Source organism: Psammomys obesus, unplaced genomic scaffold, assembly GCF_907164565.1.
Source record: "Psammomys obesus unplaced genomic scaffold, mPsaObe1.curated_primary_1811, whole genome shotgun sequence".
NCBI lineage: Eukaryota > Metazoa > Chordata > Mammalia > Rodentia > Muridae > Psammomys > Psammomys obesus.
In genome coordinates this window covers 18508288-18520604 of record NW_026585797.1, presented here as the reverse complement: position 1 = coordinate 18520604, position 12317 = coordinate 18508288, and the positions used below count along the sequence as shown (strand labels likewise).

Here is a 12317-nt window from a genome sequence, read left to right as displayed (position 1 = left end):
CAATATCATGCTTCTAAGAAAAGAGAGTTTAGACACAGTTTCTTATTCTAAAAGCAACAATCTTAAAACAAACAGTATTTCCCAGTTGACATTATGCAGCAGTGATTAACGTGGTTACCATTTTTTTTTGTCTAAGCAAAGTAGTATATTAATTGTTTTTTTGTTCTGTGTCTCCAAAGTTTTCCTCAGATATTTTTCTCTAACTGAAAGACACCTGAGGAGCTACTCCCATAGATCAGCTCCACCATGACATTTTTTTTACAGGCTCATTATTTATGTAAGATATCGAAACCAATTAATGACTCGCTTCTTTCTTCAAAACGTTCACCTGCATCCTGTATGTACTGCCAACTGTCATCCTAACTCTTTGTGTGTATAAGTGCGTGTGAAAATGAATAAAAATAATCATTTTCTTTTTCTCTTCTCTTTCTACCCTTTTTGTTTCAGATAGTCGACTTTGAGTTCCACGGAGGCTGCTTCTGCGTGGGAGTGGCAAGAGAAGTGAGGGAGCCACATGGAAGACACCCAGGACCTAAATGAGCAATCAGTAAGTCTTAATTTAACCTCAGTACTCTCTTAAAAAGAGGTGGTAAGACTACTCAAACTTTTCTTAGAAAGGAACCTATTTTCAGCAGTAAGGCTTTGGGTCAAATATATTTTGTTGATTTTTGAATCCTCCTGTAAGGCCATAAAATAGGTTTTTGGCAACGCGTGTTGTTCCTGCTTAATGATGATGTCACATTTTTGATGCCTCCCTCGATGCTCCTCTCAGAGAGCCTAAGGTTGGAAGACTAGGGTGTTGAAATCATGCTGTGTGTTTAGACAGTCTGAGTAATTTTATGGACTTCCTTTGTTATGTTTTGTTCCAAAAATGCTGGATGGTTTCTATATTGCTGGCTATTAGGAGTATAATAGGAGAGAGGATCTTATTAGCATGCCAACTGCTCATCTCATGGATGAAAACCACAGTACTCAAGGGCTTTCCTTATTTTACGAGATTTATCACAGGACCAAGAATGTGGCAGCCTGGTAACAATCCTATTCTGTGTTCCTGTAAGGAGAAGCCTGACCAGCTCTTCCTCTTGCCTCATTAGTAGGATCTCAATGACATTAATTCTTTATTATGTACAACAAGGGCCTGGATTGCTGGAAACTGTCGCCCTAGCTGTTCTGTACACAAGCAGCTAGTGCAGTCACAGGGGAAAAGCCATGCATACCACCAAGAATGTGTTCCACAGACACAGCTATTCTTCCTTAGCTTGTACGATCGTGATTAAAAATCCAAGGCTTCCCAGGGACAACCAAGGACAAGCTTCTGGCATATAACCACATAACTATAGAACAGATGTGTGAAATGCATTTCAAGTTCATATTTTTAAAAAAAGTGCACTGTGTGAGAAGCCGCTATTCTAAACATTTCATTTGTTTTTTAGCAGATAATTAAAATATGTACTTTCGGATTTCAATTTTTATGTCTAGGGGCTACCTTAATACGATTCTATTATATAATTGTAGCACTGCTCATTTTCTATAACATCATCAAAAGAAACACGTGACGGCGAGCCGTCACAGTGCTGTGAGGCTGAAAGTTCACCAGTAGACATGGGACTCTTAAAAACTGTCTAATTTCATTGACAAACCTGACAGTGACAGGCGAAGGCTTTAAACCAACCTCTACAGGAACTGGTTACCAAATTTAAACATGTAGGGCTACAACTCTGGCAAGCAGGTTCTAGTAGTGACGGTGGTTGTCTCTTTCCCAGGGGCCATTGTGTGTTTGTGGCTTTTGCTAGGATTATAGGTCGGTGAGTGTGACCATGTGCCTGAATGTCAACAGTGAATGGTTATGTCACCTGAGGGCTGTGATGTGTGCTTACGTCTAGTATTCTGAGACTCACTTAGAAATGTGTGTGTGCGTGTGTGTTAGATGAGCCAATGTCCACATGTTTTCAGAGATTTAGGAGTTGGAGTTTGGGGAGCTCAAAAGAGCATTAAAGAAGGAAGAGTCCCAGAAAAGCAGGATGGCTGAATCATCAGTTGTTTTATGGAAAGTATACACATGAGAGAGATTATGAACTTTATTTTCTAATACATTTTAAATAAAAAAATAATATGATTATATCATTTTCACTTCCCTTCCTCCAACCCCTTCCATGCATTCCTTACTTTTTCTAAAATTCATGATCTTTTTTCTTTAATTATTGATACATATGTAATATACATATATAACATATATATTTTTCTAAATATATAAATATAACAGAACATCTGCTTTAATGAATTTGAAGCTAAATAAAACATATTTACACTCAACATAAGGCTAAGGTATTACTCACAGTTTAGATCATCTTTGACAAAACAATGCCCAGAATTTGTGAATTGTGTTTCTAAAATCACTGGTTTTCTTTCAGCAATATTTCAGGGCCAAAATCCTCAGTTTAAGTTCTCAGTGATGCTACTGTGCAGCCAGGTGTGAGAACTGAATGTCTAGGCGATTTCTGTGGCTCTGGCATGACTCCAGTTGCTAAGCCTAAACCTTGGACACATAGACCAGCCTACTCATCTCAGAAGTCTGCAGACAGCTCCTGAGAAGCAGCAAGGGTTTCTTATGTGCTGTGTCTGCACGCTGCAAACTTGGAAGGATCTGGGTGATCCTTCTCTGAGTTCATGGCTTTCTTCCTCATCCAAATATGTCTGATAATGAGACAGCTTAAATCGTGTCTTCCACCATTATGGACAAGTTAAAACAAACAAACAAACAAACAAACAAACTAAGACTCATTCCTTTCAAAACAAAATAATTGTTATATTTGCATTAAGTCATTAAATAAATTTAAATGTTGCAGAATATATTAATTTCTTAAAGCTTTTTGAGAAGCATTGTGTTTATTAAAATATAGAATGATCAGGAGGGTATTAGCCTTCATAAGATGGAAATTTCAGGGCATGCATACAATAGTAAAAGTGATTTACGATGCATGGCATGCGCCATCCAGCACTTTCCACACACTTTTCTGGATCTTTCCTGTGTCCATGCATTATACGTCTAAAGCCTAACATTTTATAGATGAAGACATTGCGCAGAGAGTGTTCAGGTCAAATAGCAGTTAAGGACCGGAATTTAGAGCTGAACATGTTTTTGTCTTGCCCTAAAACCTTTCATGGGTTTTTATGACACAACATAGCATCAATAGTTAAAGGCGTTAGTTGTAGATTCAGACATTACTGACAAGGACTTTGTAAACACTGAGAAATCACTTAACCTCATTCTCGTCTATAGAGTGGGGAGGATGATAAAGCATCCTAACATGATGTGCTAGCATGTGGTCCACAAAACATTCGTTAAGATCACTGCCTGCTCTAAGTAACTTGAGAACCATGGAAGATGGCTCACTCAGTTCAGTCTGCTGAACAAATGAGGACCTGAGTTCAGGTTCCCAGCACACAAGTAAAAAGCCTGATGTGGTAGCATGTATTTATCACTCCAGTGTGGAAGATGCGCAGTAGGGGTGATTTGGGCAGCTCACTGGACAGCTGGTCTAGCCAGTTAGTAAGCGCTGCACAATCTGAAAGCCTGTCTCAAAGAATGACGGGGTTGGGAGGAGCAATGGAGTAAGATGTCCGTCGACATCTTCTGGACTCGGTAGGTACAGCCACATATGCGCACATGTGTATACATATACACACAAACATACATAACCACATACATTATACATCACACACACACACACACACACACACACACACACACACACAGAGAGAAAGTCTTTCATGAGTATTCCTTCTTTCTTGCCTGGCCAACTCTTATTTTGGATCGTCTCTCTACCTGGAGATTTATAGGTCCATAATTTTTTTGCAGATTAAAACTGACCTCACCAGCTGTCTTGTCCCTCTGTTTTTCTCCTTCTCTACTCCAATTCTGTATTAAGTTGGCAGATAGAATTCTAGGAAATTTTTGTCCTATTTCTAATTGCCCTGACACTTTCTAGACACTGTCGTTAGTCAAACTGCAGAATAAGAGCCAAATACAATGCAAAGCATTTTCCTTAAAAAGCACTTAAATATGTTTTTGATGAGGCATGGTAGCCAATGGCCTGAGGGGTATTAGAAAGTCAGAAGCTCCTCTCAGAATACAGGACCTCAGAAATTTGCATTTGACTCACAGGCAAGAAAAACTCCATAGAGAACTGGCTGGCTTCTACAAATGCCTTCATTACCAGCTCCTCAGCAGCTGAAGTGAAGTAAAAGTAACAATAACCACCAGATCAACTTCTCCCCTGCCCCACTCTGATGCCTTCCCATTCCTGCCTGGCCTTCTCTCTCTCTCTCTCTCTCTCTCTCTCTCTCTCTCTCTTTAAATTATTTTTATTATTATCATTTATTACAATTTATTCACTTTGTATCCTAGCTGTGGCCCCCTTCCTAGTCTCCTCCCAATATTACCCTCTCTCCCTCTTCTCCCACTACGCCCTTCCCCCATTCTCTGTGCCTCAGTTTCCTAACTCTGACCTTTTAACTCTTCACTACCTTGTCCTGTTTCAAGTTGATTCTCTTTCCAAAATACATACCTGGTCACACTATTGTACTACATTTTCTCTTCATAGCTTTCTTGCCCTCTGAAAAGAGGTTCATGTAGGAACCACCACAAAAGACTAGATACTATTGATTCCCTTAGTTGTATTTTTAGTTTCTGTCAGCTGCCCAGATTTCCCAAATCTTCTATGGTCTCTACTGATTCGTAAGTGTGATACAGCCCCTCTTCTACTGAGCTACCCTGATGTTCTTACAGACTCTCATGGAGCTCACTGCTTCTGAGAACCCTTCCCCAGCTCCTTCTTGTCTCCCTGCCCCACCAGCAACATAGGGTGAGCCATGCTGGGGAGGCCATGTTGGGTTAGCCACCTCAGTGAGCCACAGTTGTACCGGGTGCCTTTACAATGTGCTGCGGTAACCCTTTGGCATCATCTCTAGCCTAGCATTCACCACCAAGAACTGAAACCTAATCTGTTTACTTGCTTGTCTAGCTTCTGGGTTATAAACTACTGAAGAGCAATGGCGAGTCTTGCCTGTTGTGAACTCTTTCTAACTGTCACAGTTCTTGCTGATGTTTATTAACTGTTTTCTCTGAAACACTTAAATGTGTTTTTGATGAGGCATGGCAACAAGTTTTAGAAAGCAAGATGAAGTTCTCAGAATACAGGACCTCAGGAATTTGCATTTGACTCATTTTTTGAGAAAAACTCCGTAGAGAATCAAGTAACACTTTGCCTGCATATTATCATTGTTCTTAAACCTTCTTCGATGTTTGTTTGGTTTGTATTTGGCTCTTATTCTGCATTTTGACTAACGGCATCCAGAAAGTTTTAGGGCAATTAGAAATAAGACTTAAATTTCTTAAAATTCTGCCATGAGTTTTTATTTCAGGGTTGCTAGTTTAGAAGAAAGTTAAGCGACTTTAGCTTACCCTTATTTTTTAAACTTAAAAATGTCACTCTTGTGTGACTTGACTATTTAAAAATTTTTAAACAAATTTTTCTGTGTGTGTGAGTGTTTTGCTCACATGTATGTCTCTGCATGTGTATGCACATGCCTGGCTCGCTGAGAGAGATCAGAAGAGGACATTTGATCTCTTGGAATTGGGGTTACAGATAGTTGTGAGCTGCCATATGTAAGTGCTGGGAATTGAACTTTGGCCCTCTGTAGGAGCAGCCAATACTCTCAAACAATGAGCCATCTATCCAGCATCTAAAAATATTATTCTTGATGACCCAGAAAGCTATGAGTTAGTTCATACTTAGCAATACTCCCCTTGATACTACGAAGTATATTATATTCCTTGACTTCAGAGAAAGAATGGGCAATTTGTAATATTTTTATGTCTGGAAAATCCATATACACTAAGATGGATAAAAGCTCTGCTATAATGGAGTGGGTTATTACTGCTGGTTTTTTGTGGTTTTTTTTTTTGTTTTGTTTTTGCCTTTTGTCTCATTTATTCAAACTAATGTGATAAAGTATGGCTTAATTAATAATCAAGCTAGAAGGCTTGAAAATAAAAACAGTTTATTCATTTAAAGAATTATGTGTTATATCATAATTTTAAGTATTATATATAGGTTACTCAACAAAATATTAGTGGATACTAGGGAAACCAAATGAATAAATTATAGTTCTTTGTACAAATGCCTCCTTAAATGCTATATATCATGACATGAACAGTACTGTTTATTTCAGCATCTCACTAATTCAGTCCACTTACATGTTAGTACTGTATTTTATTAAATATTATTTTTATAACTTTTTAGGATTATTATTGTCAAAACTGCCCCCCCAATATTGAACTGGACATCAAATAGAGATTTTTAACTGCGTGACATTTTCCCAAATTTGGGGAGCCATCATTATGTTTTACTTATACTAATGAATGCATAGTTGGGACAGGACATACAGGAGAGTAATACTGTCAGTTTACTTTGAAAGGAAGAAGGAGGCATCAGAGCTTCAGATTTGCTGGCTCTGTGTCAGTTAGGTGTCAGGCATCAAGAGATTTTCTATTCTGTAAGACAGAGGTAAATAAGAGCTAGGATGTCTCAGAATTCCCAAAGTCTCTTACTTGGATACACAGTTTACGTATCTTATCACGTTAACCTAGTATCTACTTTATAAATGAAATGAAAATAATCGTGAATGATGAATGAGATATAGTGGGTTTCTTCTGTGCTTTATCTACGGTGACATGGGGAAAGTGAATGCATTTTTTAGCATCAGCAAGTGAAAACTTCACTGATGAAAAGAGATGCCTCTGATGGGAGTCATCCTGAACAACGCTTTTAGGTGCCTTCTTGTCCAGCCTCAATGACAGTCCCTTGTGGGAAGCTCCATTGTAATCCCAGTCTGAGGAAGACTTCCTGATCCTCCTCCCTAGAGCTTGATGACTGACAGAAAGCAATTGTAATGGACTGTCAGCTGACACTCTTACATCCAAATCTAGGCTGCTCTCATCAGTGGAAATGGTGTTCAGATAACTTTGTACTTTGAAGTAGGTATTTAAAACATCAAAACAAAGCGATGCTAAGTACTTTTAAGGCCATGCTATGATGTGAAATTTTAAAAAGACTTCTTGTTTTCTTCTTCTTCTGATGTCCATCCTCTTTGCCTTTTGGGATGGGGATTGAGCATTTTAGTCAGAGTCCTCTCTTTTGCTTAGTTTGTTTAGATGTACAGATTTTAGTAGGTTTATCCTATATTACATGTCTATATGAGTGAGTATATATCGTGTGTGTCTTTCTGTTTCTGGGACAGCTCACTCAGGATGATCCTTTCCAGTTTCCACCATTTACCTGTAAATTTCATGATTTCCTTGTTTTTCATTGCTGAGTAATATTCTAGGAACTTGCCACAGAGGGCCTCTGAAAGGCTCTGCCCTGCAGACTATAAAAGCAGATGCTGAGACTTATGGCCAACTGTTGGGCAGAGTGCATGGAATCTTATAAAAGAAGTGGGAAATAATAAGATCTGGAGAAGACAGGAACTCCACAAGGAGAGCAACAGAACTAGAAAATTTGAACACAGGGGTCTTTCCAAAGACTCATACTCCAACCAAGTACCATGCATGGAGATAACCTAGAACCCCTGAACAGATGTAGTCCATGGCAGTTCAGTGTCCAAGTGGGTTCCATAGTAATGGGAACAGGGACTGCCTCTGACATAATCTGATTGACCTGCTCTTTGATCACTTCCTCCTGATGGGGAAGCAGCCTTACCAGGCCACAGAAGACGACAATGCAGCCACTCCTGTGGACTTGGGGAGGGATATGTGTGAAGAAGGTGGAGGGAAGGTGGGATTGGGAGGGGAGGAGGAAAGGGTTTATGGGGGGATACAAAGTGAATAAAGTGTAACTAATAAAATTTTTTAAAAGTCACCCTGCCTTTCAGTACAAAAAAAGAGTAATAAGAAGAGTATTATTCGTTCACTTGGCAGTAGAGATGGTGAGAAGTGCTTGATGCAGAAACTATTTTAAAGACAAGAATAAGATGGCTTCTTGCTAACAGGATGCACCCTGTTAGAAAAAGAAAGGAGTCATGAATGATTTCTGCTCTTTGTCTTAAGTACTGGGAGGGACATGGCTGACATTGGCTGAGATGGAAGACCTTGAAAGGGCTAGTTTGGATAGAGATTAAGAGCTGCATTTTAGACTCAGTGCTATTTTCAGTTAGCTCACCCTACAATCCCCTTTCCTCATGTATCACTCTGTACTTCCCTGTCTTCTTCCATCAGGACCACTCCGCGTAACATGTTCTGGTCTGAAATACTAGGACATGGAATATTGGTGTCATTTCCAGGCTGAGGCTGTGAAAGCTTCTACATGTTCTTTTGGTTGATCTGTGTTCCTAGTGCAGCAGTTCTCAAACTGTGGCCATGACACCCTTGGGGGTCACGTATCAGATATCCTGTGTATGAGATATTTGCACTATGATTCATAACAATAGCAAAACTACAGTTATGAAGCAGCAGTGAAATGACTTTACGGTTGGCATCACCACAGAATAAAGAACTATATTAATGGGCATTAGGAAAGTTGAGAACTACCCTAGGGTGATGAATGGGGACCTATCTGGATTGCTGAGGCACTGCATGGGGGACAGATTCTCCTGAAACTAATATAGGCATGAGAAACTCTACTTGCTGCTAGCCATCAAGAAGAAATGTTGGTTAGTCAGATATCACCATCTAGAACAAAAATAGGGAAGCTAGACTGGACCTACAGAGTTGGGGTTTCAGGGTACCAGGAGCAGTCAGAGAAAGGAAGTTGATGGAAACTACCAAAAGAGTTAAGTCTGGATAGAGAAAAACAAAAGGGATGCAATAATTGGTTACTTCAGACTTAAGGATGGCAGAGATGACAGTCTATATAAGATAGAAGATAACTGCTTAAGTCTACCACACAAACTCATATGACTGAATTGTTTCACGAGTATATGTTTCCGTATCTAGCCAATTCTTGTTTGTTGTGCTTCCTTACTATAATTTTAGCAACCACACACCCAGGTTTTGATTACTGAGTTCATCTATATCACAAGGTAGGAAGGACCAGCGTACACTTATGAACAGGTGCTGGTACATCATTCAGTTCAAGATTTCCATCAAAGTCACCAAAACCGTAAGCTCTATAAGTTGAAATATTTCTAAGCAGAGAGTTATCATTTCTTATTACTACATCTGTAGATGTGACGTACAGGCATCCTGTCTTGGCAAAGAATTGGCCGTAGCAACATGAGTCTTGTCCTTGATATTATTCACATTTGAGTTGGCTAACTCTGTTGTGGAATGGCGGTGGGGGGGATTGTCTTATACAACGTATGATGCTTGGCCGTATCTCTGATATATACCCACTAGATGTCAGTAGTAGCTCCTTCCTTTTTGTATGATAATAATAATAATAATAGTAATAATAATAAAGTCTTGAGACATTTATTACCAAATGTCTTCTGCAAAGGGAAGGGGTATAAACGACCATGAACTGCAGCACTCTTGACTTCAAGGAGTTACTTATTTATAATTTTGAATATGGTCTCTAAAGTACTTGAGTTAGATTTCTTGAACTTTTAATACGACATGTTGTAAAACATCATTAAAGGACCTAGGATGGAGAGACAAAAACATAATACAGAGTATACGAAAAAAAAAAGTATTTCAATAGTAATGGATTATAGAGTCCCTAGCAGCACTGCTTGATCGCCAGGAAAGGCCTCCACAAGAACAGATTACATCTGGAGTTCAGCCAAGAAAACATCACATCTGGATTTAGTCATACCTTCAGTGGCTCCTCAAATGGCGGGATATGTTGTCTTAGATACAATACATCCAACCCTTAGAAACATGATGACATATCTCAAAGGTACAAAACAGAAGGGTTAAGTCTTTTTTAAGTGTCCAGGATGGATTGGAGTTTCCAAATTAGAATTGCTAGGAGTATGAAGATTTGGGAATGGGAAATACGATGGAGAAGCCAAGACGAGATTAAAAAGAACTTTGAAGCCAAGCTGTGTAGTCTTGTTCCTGGGCATCCATCATGATGCCATTACTGTACAACATTAGAGTTATGTTAGATGATGTTACCTTCTGTCTCCAAACTTAGAATTCAAATGTAAGCATATCAGTTTTAAGTAAAAAAGCAATATGGTTAAATAGTATTTTAGGAAAATTAACCTATTGGTAGGAATGTTAGTGAAAAACTGGAAGTTTTGATTGTAGGGATGTCTGTTTGAAGAAATAAAGGAAAATGGCAGAAAATGAGGTGAAACCCAGAAGGCTACCATGTTTATGAAGTAGGAGTAGGGGGGTAACTTAGGGGGACTTGAAGCTGGTTATGCATGAACTCAAAAGAACTAAACTGGAGGGTCACTGGTAAAGATTTTCTAGAAAAGATCATATAGCATAGTTTTGATTTTCTAGTCATAATTTCTGTATGAACTAATCACTTGAAGTCAGCCATGTATATCAACTTAGAATGCAAACCTATTGCAATAAAACCTTACAGAAAAGGGTAATAGATCATTATTCATGTTCTTATAGTCTGTGGCCTAAAGTAATGATTTGACACTGGAAAGAGACAAAGATTGGGGAAGGATCTTGCAGAAGAAGTAGTGCTGAATTTAGTGACTAGCTGGAGTGGGTTAGTAGAAAAAAGGGTAGGTCTTGAAATGGAGACAGAAAAGAATTATTATGGAGTTTAAGTCTTCGGAGATGCAATGACCAGAGTTCAGGAGTGGGAGTCAGTGACATAAAGAATGAGAAAGGTGTGTTTGGATGTAAGGCTTTTCAGAAGATGTCACACTATCAATTGGTAAAATTCTGTTTAGCCACTTCAGCCTTTGGTTGCTGATAGGGAGCAGAATAGTCTTTTCTTTCAGGGATGCTTCTGAGAAGAAACAATGTCTAAGACAAGGACAGAAGGTGAGCACAGATGTACAGGACTAGCACATTAATGAAGTAACAGAAGAGGTGAACTGAGAGAGACTGAGAAGTGCTGATAGAAAACACGATAACTAGTGGGATCAAAGTTCCCTGAGTCGAGGACCAAGAGAACTTTCTAGAAGTGTGGCTCTCACTGAGTATTTTGAAGAGGTCAAATGTATGGGGACTGAGAAAAAGGCTCTTTCCCAGGTTGATTGTAAGGTCATCAGTAGCATTTCAGAATGAAGTCCCATTAGAGATGTGGCAATAAGAGAGAAAGAGAGAGAGAGAGAGAGAGAGAGAGAGAGAGAGAGAGAGAGCTTGGAGGCTTAAAGAGAAACAAGGTGGTGATTTAAATGAGACCTGTGTGCAACTGATGACAAGGTTTGAGAAGGAATCCATGTATGGATTATATAATCAGGTTGTTGCCTAAGGGGGATGGGACTTGATGGAGAACAGAAATAGGACAATTTGATGGTTGAGGGCTTTCACACTCTAACTCTAGGAATGTTAAACCTTCATCCTCAAGAATACCAAGGCATTTTTCCATATGGCACTAGTTTTTTTAGTAATGCTGAAGCCATGTACATCTGTTCATACAAGGTCAGGAAGTACATGGGAGCAGGGTAGGATCAAGGGCTTAAGTAGTATAAAGAAGATTTGCAATAGCCATTGTTCAAAAATGGTAGGTGATTTGAAACTCAGTACATAAATAATTCAGGTGTTTTCAGTTCCAGAAAAATGCATGTCATTGAATAAGACTTAAAGACTGTGTGTTGGTATTGAAGGTTTATGTGTTTTTTCATTGAAATAATAAGAGAAGAGGAAAACAACTACAGAATAGTGAAGGAGCTACCTGTGTGATGTCTGGTGGATACCAGCATCAATAACAAAGTGACTATTTTTATTGATGTAACCAAATAAAGTTTGGTAAGAGTATAAGACAGGCTACTTGACACAGACTTCAAAAGTGTTTTCTTACAGTAGTTAAATGAACTAACTCTTCAGATTTTTTCGGGATTCAGAAAAGTTGTTAAGGGTTAACTTGTTGGAAAGCTCATGGCGGGAGTTAGGATAGCAGAGTGGAAGAAGATTACAGAAGACACACAAACAAACTAGAGTTGAAAAAGAGAGAAAACATCAACTTCCGACTTTCTTGGCTTCTGTTTGACCTCAGCTTCAGTGGACATACATGAATAGTCACATACACCTGTGGCCTGAACCCCAGATACCCACCCTTACTTTTCTGTTGCATGTTCTGGCTGCCATGGCCTTTTTCAATGTTATTAATAAATGGACACATAATGCATGTAAGTACATAAACATATTTAATTATCACAACAATATGATTAGATGGACA

At 38.9% G+C, this 12317-nt stretch overlaps 1 protein-coding gene across 1 annotated transcript in view; it reads left to right on the top strand.

Annotated features, from left to right (window-relative positions):
• Window positions 1-491: 491 nt before the first annotated feature.
• Window positions 492-12317, top strand: part of Eya4 (EYA transcriptional coactivator and phosphatase 4) — a 224892-nt gene continuing 213066 nt past the window's right edge. The window contains exon 1 of the mRNA XM_055599376.1: window positions 492-547. Coding sequence (XP_055455351.1) covers window positions 515-547 — 33 coding nt within the window. The 5' untranslated portion in view covers window positions 492-514. The remainder of the gene's footprint in view (window positions 548-12317) is intronic.